The sequence below is a fragment of the Anthonomus grandis genome, chromosome 4 (genome assembly GCF_022605725.1).
Source record: "Anthonomus grandis grandis chromosome 4, icAntGran1.3, whole genome shotgun sequence".
Classification (NCBI taxonomy): Eukaryota; Metazoa; Arthropoda; class Insecta; order Coleoptera; family Curculionidae; genus Anthonomus; species Anthonomus grandis.
Window position 1 is genome coordinate 27,766,154 of NC_065549.1, and position 13,824 is coordinate 27,779,977.

Genomic DNA, 13,824 nt, shown 5'->3' on the forward strand with positions numbered 1-13,824 from the left:
ATACAGTGACTTTTTCGGGATGCAAAGGCCTTTCTATGATCACCTGAGGATTTTCAGAACCCCATATGCGGCAATTCTGTTTATTTACGTAGCCACACAGCGTAAAATGAGCCTCAAGAAAATTCTGCTCGAAAAATGAGCATCAGCAGCTTGTTGTTCAAATGTTCAAGCACCCAATTTGCGAATGTTCTGCGTTGTCCATGGTCTGTAGGCTTAAGTTCTTGAGTGAGTTGGACTTTATATGGATGTAGCTGTAAATCCAAATGCAAAACTCGCCACAGTGAGCCGTAAGACAAACCCAAATTTTGAGCACGCCGAGGAATTGGCAAATTTGGGTCTTCCTCCACACTTTCAGCTACAGCAGCGATATTTTCAGCTGAACGAACGTTACGGTGATGTACTTGCCTTACAATATCAGTAACCAATCCAGTCTCTTCAAATTTTCTTACTGTGTTCGAAATTGTTTGCTCTGTAGGACGATTATGTCGACCGTAATCAGCTCGTAAAGCTCTTGGTTGACACAGGAGAATCACCATTTTTATAGAAGAGTTTAATAATTTTAGTATCTTGTTCGACTGTTAAACGATCCATATTTATAAATGGGAAACCTTCAACTAAAAAAAAAATCGCTTCACATGACGTTTATTTCTGATAGGTGTCAAACGGCAGGGTTGTACTTAGCAAGCCTCAAATTGGATAACCCGCTATAACCGTTGACTAGCCACAGTTACTTAAGAAAAAAACCCAGTAGTGGTCATAGATTTTTTCTTGTTAACGTTTTCTTTTAACTTATTTTTTACATAAATTTATTTCTTATTTGATACCATTTTCCTTTTAATAAGAATTAAATAGCACTAAAAGTTATAATTACTAAAGTAATTGTCTTGAATATCACGTGGTCCATGACGGCATTTTCTTATGATTAATTTTCTTTTGCAACTAATAACTGCGGTTTGCCTCAACTGCCTAGTTGCTGACTAATTATCTGATGACATACCTAGTCGCTGTTTAATTTTCTTTCCTTACTATTATACTCATGTTGTTGATTTTAAATGTAGATATAAGCAACCTTTATTATGCTACAATGATTCGAACTTTGCAGTGTATAAATTAATATTGATAATCCTTTTGTAAAACTTCTTTTTATTTTAACTAAGATTTATATATTTATAACATGCCACCCTCCTTAAAATGCCTTGCCCGGTGTTTTAAAACCTAACGGAGTGGACTAGTGGACCCAAATACTCCAACTGGCATTTTTTCCAATACCCTTGGACGAGCTATGTGATACTTTTGTAACCAATTTAGGTTGTATTCCGCCATGTCTTTTTGAGGTAGGGCAAAGGATAAGGCACCAATTAAATGACTAGAAAAAAAATATCAATAATGTAAGTCAAATGTAAGTCCGCCGGACCTTCCGATAATGGAGTTAGTGGTCTACAATACAAACAACATTCAACATAGGTTAGAAACGAATAAAACTTTTTAATTATTAGTTTTTGTATCCCTATGCCCTTTTCAAATGATACTTGGCTGACTTAACAGCAGATTCTTAATTAATGTTGAATTTCATTATTTGCCACTGACAAATTTGTAGCATTATCCGAGAATAATTAGTCTATATTCCCCTTTGAACGTTAAATCGTTGAAAACAATTAAAGAAAACCTGAGTCGTCAAATATTCCACTGTTTGTGCCCCCTGAAAATGCGTGGATAACCTCTACATATAGCAATCAGAAGACTCTCGACGACTCTCTGGCAGGACTCTCGACGCTAGTCCGCAGAGAAATCAGTGCGGAGAGAAGAAAGCCTGAGTTTGCAAATTGTCAGAAAGGTATTACCTTTTGCCGCCATGATTTTCCTTACAACCTTTTACCCAAAAACAAACTATTCAAGTTCTCAACACACCCTTAGCCGCATGGCTAGATATAGGCCAGCATTTTAACCTCTATTGAATAAGCAGTGCCTGAGGGCCTAGGAAGAGGACCTAAATCTACCAGGAAGTACGACCAACATTTCTGATTATGGACCATCAGCCTTACCTAACCTACCCCCAACATGCAACAAACCTTATATAAGCGGGTAAACCTATTTATAAACAAATTTAACAAAATTAATTTGCTACCGTTATCCATATGTTACCCTTTAAAAGTCGACTTCAATTCTTTACCAAAATCACCACTTAAGCCGCCTCTAGTTTGCGACCGACAACTGACCGCCACCTCTTTTCTTCATATTTACCACTTGAGTATTGCGTAGAAAATGCATACAATATGTCATCCGATGTAACTTGTGAAAATGTGAAAACCGTGGTTTATTCGATAACCGGAATTCTCCTTAATATAAACCGTATTTTTTTGAGGCCAATAAACGTTATTTTTACGTAGCCTCCAAAGACCACCCCACCTTAACCAATTAAACTTTCAATTTACACAATCAAAACCCCTCGAAACCAAGTTTGCAAATTTTTCTCTGCTGCAACGTGACACCATTTAGCACCTTTTGTTAAATATTTTCATGATCCTATTCGCCACGAAAGTTGCCCAAGTTGATTTCTGCAAGCCAGCATAACACAATGGATGAATCAAAGCAGTATCTGATTTCAGAAGGGTTTAGTTTAGTGGACTGTCATACTGATTGCACTAGCTTATAGCGAAAAGTAATGCATCGCACGAGTTCTAACCTTAGAAGTGATCACCTTCAGTAGTGCGGCCCAAAAATTGCAACACACTAAACTTACACGTCAACTATCATTTGAACTAACTGTCCTAAGGAAAACACAATATGCACTCTAGATCTTCGAGATGCATTGCAAAAACCTTTACAATTGAACCTCTGTGAAATCATTGCAAATTCCTTGCCTATCAACCCTAATAACCTTTATTTTTTCAAGATAATTTTGTATACCCAACTAGTCAATTAAAGTTTTTCTGCCTTCTGATCGTTCCACCCTAATTTTTCCCTCCAAAGGATCTGAAGTAGAAGCTTATTCCTTATAATCAATGGAGCAGTTAGTTCTAGTGGATCAAAAACCTGTACAAGGACTGAAAAAATCTGACGTTTGGTAACCTGATCTAGTAAACTTTAATAGTCAGTCGGAAAATCATAGCTTAACACATTTTTCTCTGCATTCTAAGGTATCCTCAAGATTTTTGATCTGTTGGAATCACCTGAAATATACGTTTCAATACTCAACACTGTTAATGTCTTCTGCCCTATTTTAATTCTACTTCCTTAAAATAAACCCACCTGCAGCAATTGACCCACTAATTTTATCACTCAAAGCCCGCGCCTTTCAACATTCTGTGCCTCTGAGAGTAAATCATCCATGAAAAAATCGTTTATTACCACCCTTACTACTTCATAATCCACTGATACTGTCTTAGCTAATTGCTGTTCAGATTTGAGAGCTTGATATCCAGAATTCGTAATTGCCTAATTAACCCATAAAACTGTTCAAATGATAGTGTTCGATTTGTTTATTGAACGGCCATAAAATCCTTTGATCGTCCGTGTCCTCCTTCGAAACACAAAACTGACGAAATATTTTTTGACGTTATGACTACCGAATATACTCGAAATCTCAAAAGAATGCTAAACATTTCTTCCTGTAACTTCGGGTTTATAACAAAGCCCCAGAAGATGTCTAACATTGTCGTCAATGAAGTTTTCTTTAGAACTGGATGATGCAGAAGATAGAGATTCGGTTTCTTGTATGTCCTGAACTGCTTCTATTCGAGACATGTAACTTAAATCACGATATTCTTGATTTAACTTGATTATGTTGCATGATACAGTTCTCTTAGCTCCGATCGTAACCCTTGGAAACCAAATTGCAATTCTGGACTGAATTTGAATTTCACTGAATAAAAAGGTTGAATATTTTGGTATTATATGGAATTCTAACGGACTGTCCTTTGATGCTAAAATTTCTATTTTCTACTAGGGTACTCTTTGTGTTATTAGTTCAGCCTAATCTTGAGTACTCTCTTAGTGGCATAACTAGCAATGGACTGACCAGACATGTTGTCTGGGGCCCCGTGATATGGAGTCCCCAAATTCGGTATTCCTGACGCCATTTATTTTTAAGAAAATATACAATGTAATAAATATGTACGCACACAATTATTTCTTTTTTTCATTTATCAACGTAAAAAGATATCATGACACTTTATAATTTTAAAAATGCATAATATAAAGTCAATTATTAAATTTAAACTAAAGGACAAACTGCTGAAAAAATACTCGGGGCTCCAATTTCATCGTTACGCCACTGCATAGTCGTTTGGACTTCCTTTGTTTCATGGTATTTAAACTAAATATCGGTTACAAAAACGACCATCAAATACATATGCTCAAAATCCTGAAATTGGATACTTTTCCATTTGGAGTTACCTAGGAAAAGGTTTGATCTATAGTATATCTACAAAGTTAAAAGGGTAATAGATTGTCCTCCCTTACGATTCAATACAGGTATTAATATCTCCAGTCGACACTTCCGTAATGTTTTGAGTACTTTTGCAACCAACAAATGATGGGCAGCAACGCCGATTGACAGATCTCTAAAAGGAGTAAACAAATTGGATTTAAATAGTAATTAACTAATCCAGAGCACAGGTCTCTCACAACAACAAACCTTATTATTGGTTTGCTTTTTTCTTATAATATCAAGAATTGATAAGAAGATTAGTTGCTTGAAAGTGTCTCTCATTCATTTTTAAGACAATCCTTTCACTCTATTACCCAAATTTATTTTCCGATATAGGTGGTTATAGCAAAATAAAAAAATAACATTAAAAAAATTGTAGAAAACCGAAGGACCTATGAATTTCTTGTATTAATTTTAATATTATAAATTTATTAATATCTTTCTTTATAATAATCTCTCCCTCTTCTCTATAATAATATTATCTAAATTATTATAGAGTTATTATTATTAACGAGCACGATCTATGGATATATGTATGTGTATATGCGGTTTTTTGTTTTTGATAGAATCTTCTTAATGTTATCTATTGTGACCTTTTGATTTTTTTAAATTTGGAAGGTTTAGAAATTGTGTTGAATGTTAGTTTTTTTTTGTTTTACTTAAACTTTACAATCACTTTTTTTAAATATTTAATTTTATTCAATGTGATTTTGTTTGTATAAAATTGGTTCAATGATTTTTAATTCATTACATAATTTTATTTGTTTTTTATGTATCCACAAAATAAATAATTGATTGTCTGAAGCAGCTTTTTTTCATATAATAGCCAATATGTATGCTTTTCTAGTAACAATTAACATGGCATTAGAAGGCAGGTGAGCACGATATTAATTTTTTATAGCTCTATATATTTAGTAAAAATTTTATCTTAAAACAGTTTCAAAAAAAAAATTCTTATTACTGTTATTATCTTGTTACTGACTGAGACTTGGTACCTAAAAAATATTTGATACGCCTTCCTTTGACCATCCTATTCATATATAGGATCAAGTTTTATCTACTCTATACGTAATAAAAATGTAGCACAACTGGTCTAATATCAATTTTCTAGATTTTTTGACTTTAAGATATTTGTAAATATAATATTATCGTCATAAATCATTAAATCGTTAAAAAGTCATAAAAACCGCAGATGAAAGAAAATAAAAATATAAGAAAAATTCGGACGGCTAGCGGAACACGAATTAAGAACTCGGGTTTAACTATCCATCTGTTACTGCTGTTGGAGATCTCTTATTCTACTTATGAAGAACGGTTTCTGCGTTTCGACGAGCTTTAATCATATTCTCGCGCCTTCTTAATTTTCAGTTTGTTTGCTGCATTTCGCGTTTCCGCGTCTAAAGAACAGTAGATTTACTTTACCTATTTAGCAATCAACTAGAATAAATTAAAATTAACTCCGCTCAATAAATTTAAAAAGATATTACAAAAAACATATCACCAAATAAAGTCTCGATAATATACTGAGAATATAATATAAAGACTTGTGTGCTAAAATGTGTGAAAATGCTAAAGTGGGTGCAAAGACAAAGTTTTAGGAGGCAGTCAAAAAGAAATCAAGATGTTCGAATCCCAAAAATCGAGGTAAATACAGAATGACTCGTAAATTGTCTATAGAAGTGTCCTAATATCTCAAAAAACCACATGAAACGATTGTGGGAAGACAATTACAAAAAATCTGCTAATTTTATAATATACTAAAGTTGATTGGGCTCTGCTAAAATATTTGAAAGAAAGCGGCACTTCCGATGTTACCGGAAGTAGGTGTCAACTTCATATTTTAAATAGAATATCTTATATATTAAGGTATTCTAGTTGAAATATATATTAGCACCTATATATTAAAAATATATGTTTTTATGTCAAAAATAACGTTTGCAGGCCACACAATAATAATCAGTTTTTTCTATAAAGAAACCTTTATCATCATATTTTGTTAACTCCCTTTAGAAGAGATATAATTTTAATAGACTTATAACTATATGAACTTTTAATAATTATTCATATAGGGTGCTTAAAAAGAAGAATATAAATAAAATTTTATAAAAATCTTATTTAACTTTTTTTTTATGGAAAGTCACTATTGTTATAATTTAATCTTATTAACCATTAGGGTAACTTTATATAAATATACCTATTCCAAAAATTTGTAGTTTTTGAAATCTTTGCAATTTCCTGCAGGCGATCCATGACGCTCCTAAAGACTCACCATGTATGACAACCGGTAACATCCAATAATAAATATGGCATCACTGCCTAAAAAAATATTTCTAAAATATTTTTATAATCTAGAAATTTGCACCTCCACCACAGCGCTTTTGTTTTCTTTAATATAATAGTCTATTTACGTTTAAAATCCCGATATAACTTCTGATAATCTGTGCAGCGCATTGATTTCAAAATTAACCACCCTTAATAACAATCTTATTCATCGTTGTTAAAATTTTATATTTAACAAAGTTCTGTCAATCATGGATTTCATCATATACTGTGAACGGCAAAAATATAGAACAAATTTTATAAAAAATACATGAGGGCGTGTTCGAAAAAACGCTCGCACATGTCTATTAATGTCTTTGGTTGCGCATTTTTTTAAATAAAAATTTTGTATACAGGCTCATGTATACATAGACATATGTATATTTTGGCTGTCTCATGTAGCCGTGCTCAATATGAATTATCTTGATTTTAATACCCCGTATGTGATATATTTTTGAATTCTACATTTCATCACATGCCGTACTTTTATTCAACTGTTTCTAAGATACGCGGTTTTGAAAATTGCGGTTTTTATGAATTTAAGCCTCTAAAACTTATTCTACTAAAAATAGGAAAAAAGGAATTAATGAAAACATAAAAAATATGATACATGTCAAGAAAAATCAATGTACGTAAAATTATAATTCAAACTCAAGGAATTAAGTATTTTAATTATTTTATTAAGTGTTCAAAATGCCCACTATTTAATTTTTAGCAAAATGGCAGTCTATTTTAAAACTCATCCAAAGCATTGCTAAGAGTATTATTAATTTAACTAATATCATATCTAATTTAGAAAAAAATAAATTAAACTAAATAAATGTAATTTCAAAAAAAAAGTCCAATAATTTTATAATTTAAAATCCCTGCCCAAACATCTAATTTTTGCGGATGCTGGGTATAATTATCTATTATTTAATGGCGATTATTATCCGTGCTCCAACACCTAAAATTTTCCTTATTTACCGTATCACTTAAACAAAACGTGGCATTATCACTAAATAAAATCTGCCGATGGAGCAATGGATTTAAGTTATCGCATTTCCATCAAATTTTCAGAAAATTGTAGTCTGCGATTAGGATCAGCATAGTTTAGCTCATGCAGTAATTTAGTTTGTATGGATGATACTTTTCTTTTTTCAATACACGCAAAGTTGTTCGTTGGCTAACAAGATTATTTGAGGGTACTTCAAAAGACGAAATATGGGGATTATCTTCCACTTCTAATAAAATATTCAATCTTGTATTTTCATCAATTTTTAGGAGACCTGGGCGTATATGATTTGTCGCTGTCCCTGTTTCTTTAAATTTTCTTCCAATTTTATTTACTGTATGTAATGGGCATTTCCGGATATTTTGCATTAAACAAATTACAAACTTCTTCTTGAGTTCTTTGCTTATCTTCGTACCCAATAAAAATTAAAAATTTCAATTCGTTGAGTTTCATTTAAATGAACCATATTTACTTTAAATGACACACGTCATATTTGACAATTGACGTACCATGACAATTTACTTGTTATACTTTAAATAATGCTTGTTTTTTTTATTAGATACTTAAACAATTTTAAGTGAATTTGTTCCATATTTTTTGACATGTATCACATTTTGTATGTTTGTAGAAAACAGGAGTTAAAAAGTAAGAATAGAAAAGTGAAATTCGTTTTTTTTTTCTATTTTTAATAGAATAAGTTTTAGAGGCTTAAATTCATAAAAACCGCAATTTTCAAAACCGCGTATCTTAGAAACAGTTGTATAAAAGTAAGGCATGTGATGCATCAAAATATTTTTAGTTTTCTGTAAAATCTAGAAATGTAATCACATACAGGATGTTCCATTTAAAGTAAGAAAGCTGGTTTTGACGACGGCTAGATGAGACACTTTGTATACAAAATTTTTGTTGAGGAAATGCGCAACCAAAAATAATAATCGCCGTGTGCGAGCATTTTTTCGAATACGCCCTCATTTATTTTTTATTGAATTTGTTCCATATTTTTTCCGTTCACTATATAATTATAGCTATAGAAAATTGGGCTATATTAAATAAATGTCATAAGGCCATTATTCTAAATTGAATTTATTTAAAAGGAAGACTTTTCTAGCATTTGCTCTTTAAGACCTTGCAGTTAGACATTTTATCTTGTTCTGTTGGTGACAGGATGAGCCACATTTTATTGGTAATTAAATGTGGTGGTAATAAAACATCACTTCGAAAAAATGAAATATATGATTCATTTACTTAGAGAGATACTTCTCTCTCTGCCTTGTTTCCTTCCTTCTACCTCTCCCAGTAGATGATATTCAAAAAGAGGCTGCAAAAAATACAATATCTCCTTTGGTGAATTATTAAGTGAGGATCATGAACTTTATCCTGACTTCTAACAAAAGTACTTGTCTTCTCTGGGAACAAACGATAATGGCGTGTCTTTTATAATCTATTTAGAACTCTATCCTTATACAAAAGATCCCTTTCTGATGTACAAAAATTCCAACATCTTCAAATGGCTGTTAAAGGCGAAGCACCTGAAATTATTCAAAATATTGCCTTCACCAAAGCTAATTCTCCTTTAGTCTTTAATCTTTTTCAATTAATAATAATAATTATCCTGTCGCTTTAATTTAGCGTTTTCAAAATCAAAGAGCCATAGCAACTCATTATTGGCTTGCTGTATAACTTAGCAGCAAAAACTTATTCTGCCTATGATCTAAGAAAGCTTATCATTACATTGTCCCAAAATATGAAAGTACTAATTTCTTACAAGCAATTGATTTGTGGGATTTTCCAAATTTGCTGTTACAAAAAAATTATACCACTTTAAAAACCCGATTTAACTAACTGTTTGCAACTTTATTGTAAATTTTCTGGAAAATAGGTAAATTTCATTTTGTTATCTCTCAGACATATATTGTCTCTTTGGTTTTAGCACTAATCAGCATCAAGTAACTCATATTAAGATAATAATAAACTATAACTTATAACATATAACTCATAACTACATCCCAGCCTGTGAACGATTAGACCACATTAAATAAAAATTGCTGGATAATATGTGACGATGATCTGGCTACTTGTTTACCTTATTAAATTAAATCTTTAAGCTTTAAATCAAAATGACAACTGCTCTCTGAATAAAAACTGCCATTATAAGCGGATAATTAGCTGCAAAATTACAGCCAATAACGAAACGAAATTCCATAAAACAGGGCGCACTAACGAGCTATCATTTTCTTATTCCAACGACACCTTGTTAGTGGCGTTAGATAAAAGAAGGATTCATACATGAAGTAATTTAGCAATTAGATTTACAGGTTCTTATGGAGTATTTCTAAGTGGAAATTACTTAGATATCAGCAATTTACAATAAGGAATGAAAAACTTAGTTTTTCCATAGCATCAGTTAATGTATTAAATATTGTAAAATATTACATAAATAAATAACTGTCAAATTATATTTGCATTACTCAACTGGTTTCAGAGCAATAAATCAATGGTGAATTTTTAAGAAAATTTGTATCACCCTGTATCTCGGCAAACCAAGCATTTGCCAACCATATTATACTTATAATAAACATTTAATATAAAACTTATATTAAACATTTCCATGCAAAATCAGCCGGTAGAGTTTGTCGTACTTATTTACTAACACCCTACATATTTATTACCTACTATTGAGTAGTATTATTTTCACTGCCGCATCTATTGTAGAAAGAAAAGTATTAGAAATTGTTAAATAATGTTCTGAAAATACAATACTAACCACCTTTAGAAACCCACGCACCTATCAGACACATTAGGTATAGTGCCTTAATAACTGCATACAGTATCCAATGATTAACAAAGTCAGCATTACAAGGTGTTAGCCAAGCGTAAAAGACTAAGAAAGGGTGATACTTGGATATGGAGGGTACCTTTGATATTAGCCAACATATAATTGCTGTGAAGTATAAAAGCCACACGACGAGTTGAAATCCATAAACATAATATTTGTTAAGAATCTGTTAAATACCATCAAAGAAAAATTTTTATTATACATTTCTCCTATTAAGTTACTTCTTACAAGAGTCATAAAGATAAAAGAAAAAACTAAGTTGATCAATTGTAAAAATTAATCCACTAGATTTGTTAAAAAATGAGTTCAGTGGAAAAAGGTTAAAATACCAACTTTGGAAAGGTAAATGATAATATATAACTTAGCGTTTTTAATTTCACAAAACCCTTAAACCTTTTCGCGCGACTCTTCCTAAAATATCACTATCCAATAGCTTACAAAATTCTTCCTTATGTGAGGAGAATAAATATATTTTTAGATCTAATGTATTTCGATTCATGGCGATTTTTCATCTTTAAAGTCTTGGTAACTATTTCTTTTAGCAAGGTAAACACTTCTGTAGTCAGTAAATGCTATACTCTGCCTCTTTGTCATATTTAACGTATACGGAATACTCTTCTTAATTTCCTAACGAACAAATTCCCGCAACTGCTGAGACTTTTATTCACTTAGACGATTCATTCACTTACTATTAACTGCATCGGCATAATTTAACCAGATTTGTTCTTCTTTTTTTAATAGCACTACTCCTTTCTAAACATTTGAAATAGTTAAAACACAGAGGTAAGTCAACGATAATAAATGTATAAATAAAAAAACGATAAAATAATAATATTATCCTTCTCTGGGAGATATACATACAAATTATACATATTAATGTATAATTTGGTAATGGATAAAATAGGTATTTGGAAGAATCATGTCCCTACGCTTTCAAAATAATTGTCAGGTTTCAACTTTTTATCTTACGTTTTATTACTTATTATTTATTGTAAGAGATTATGGCCGGTGCCAGGCGCGAATGTTGAAATCTTTTCGAGGTAGGAAACTAACAGTTTTATTATAGGAATACTAAATGTTAAAAAATGTCGTAATAAATGCTAAAGCACACTGGCTCGATATATTTTCCACGTTTTGTCTTGGTTTTCTGAAGACCTAATTAACGTAGAAAAACTTCACAAACAGAACCTGACCTTGAGCCTTGATTATGTTATCTATTTTAAAATAAACTTAATTTAAAATATATTTTTTTTAGGGTTCGGATCCCAGGATAGCAACCTGTAGAGGTAAATTACAAAACAGGCGTTCCAAACTAAACCAAGAAATCAACAAAGAACTAAGACTTCGAGCTGGAGCTGAAAACCTTTTTAAAGCTACCACTAATAAAAAATTACGGGAGACTGTTGCTGTGGAACTTAGTTTTGTTAACTCAAACTTGCAGTTGTTAAAGGAGCAGCTCGCTGAACTGAATTCTAGTGTGGAGCTGTATCAAAGCGATAGGTAAGGTTCAAAAGATCTATCTTTTATATTAAAAAAAACAACGAATTATTTTTGTAAAAAAAAATATTAAAAATACGCCATTTTTAAATAAACTTTTAAAGAACAATTATCCTGCCTACTTACGTAATAAACTTAAAACAGGAATCTCTAGACATAACCGAACAACACGCACAAATTTGATATACTCCGTCACAGCACTGCAATTTTTCAAAGGTCATTTTCTTTCTGTGCATTAAAGCTAATAAATACATATAATATTAGTGACTATGTTAACAACAAAGCTTCAAAAGCAGATCTAAAACAATATTGGTTGAAAGTCAACAATAAAATAGAGTACTTAATGACTGTGTTCAACTTAGGAACAATTTTATTTTAATTTTTTATTTCATCAATTTATTTGTTTTTGGATAGTTCTTCTCCTTTTGTTTTGTTTATATTGCCATTATTGTAGAATGTCATTTATTTTTTTAAGTATTTGTATTGTTAAGTCAAGTCGGTCATGCGCTGGCTTTTTGTCTTTTATGTTAGTTAAATGTTTTTCTGTATGTTCTATTTGCTTTTTTGATAGTAGTTACAATAATATTGTAAATTTATGTGTACTCAGTTAAGTTAACAGCATTCGCTGCCGTTCGCCGAGTATAAAATAATAGCACGTCACTAAAATACTACGTAGAGCAGATTTTAATTTTTTGGGTATTAAAAGTAAAGTATCTAAGCCAATTTAAGCATCTAAAAAATACTAGTAAAAATATTGTTATTAATCCTAAAATTTAAGTTTAAAGTTAAGATATTTTTGGAGTGTATACCTTAAATGAATAATTGAATGCAAATAATTAATACATAACTTTCTTTTAAGCAGACATTTTATAAGCTTTCTCTTGTTCTTGTTTGAAAAAATTTTTTTACGGAAATGCACTAACACAAAATTGCAAACCCTATTGTACTCCTTTGTCACGAGTGCTACAAAGATGTCTGTGGATATTTTATAATGTTCAGGAAAGACATGCTTTGGGAGTTGATTCCACATAGTTGCACTTTTCCATAAAAAGGAGTCGCGATATAGCGACGTTCTGGACGTCTGCAGATGCACTCGGTATATATGAGTCGCATAGTGTAGATATTGCACGTATAGCTCTAGGTGGAATGATATGGGCTAGTTCGGCAGACAGTTCCTTCTATAGACCATACTGTCCAAGCTTCTAGTTACCTCTGGATCACCTATAAGACGTATGGTTCTCTTCTGGATGGAATCAAGAAACTTCAAAATGTGCTTGGGTGCAGGCAGAGCTCCATACATGTGAGAGCAATACTATAGTCAAAAGATGGATAAATCCGAACCTTGTAAAGCATTTAAAGTTATTGCAGTGGATACAGCCTTTTCGCTTTAAAGAGAGCTTCAAGCATTTGAGAAGGCGCTTTAGGTATTCCTGCTACATGATCATTCCAAGATTTATTACTTCCAACCTCCACACTTAACAAGCAAACTGATGAAGACAGCAGCAAAGTAAGCCCAGACATAATAAGTCTTGAGGCGGTAGAGGCAGCCTTCTCTGTGAGTACAGCAGCCTGAGACTTAGCTACATTGAACTCAATCAGATTGCACTCACCCCACTTTAAAATGATGGTAAGGCCGGCATTAATTTAGGTTCTTATCTGGCAACATCTATGATACTGGGTGTCGACTGAAGTCATCTGGCTAAGCGACTTGACAGAAGACACCAATGTATTGTCATCAGCAAAGCTGTA

At 31.9% G+C, this 13,824-nt stretch overlaps 1 protein-coding gene across 2 annotated transcripts in view; it reads left to right on the forward strand.

The window, feature by feature from the left end:
• LOC126735445 (rhophilin-2) overlaps positions 1 to 13,824 on the forward strand; it is a 132,445-nt gene that overhangs the window by 93,246 nt on the left and 25,375 nt on the right. For both annotated transcript variants that reach the window (XM_050439437.1, XM_050439436.1), the window contains exon 2: positions 11,834 to 12,078. In XM_050439437.1, coding sequence (XP_050295394.1) covers positions 11,834 to 12,078 — 245 coding nt within the window. The remainder of the gene's footprint in view (positions 1 to 11,833; positions 12,079 to 13,824) is intronic.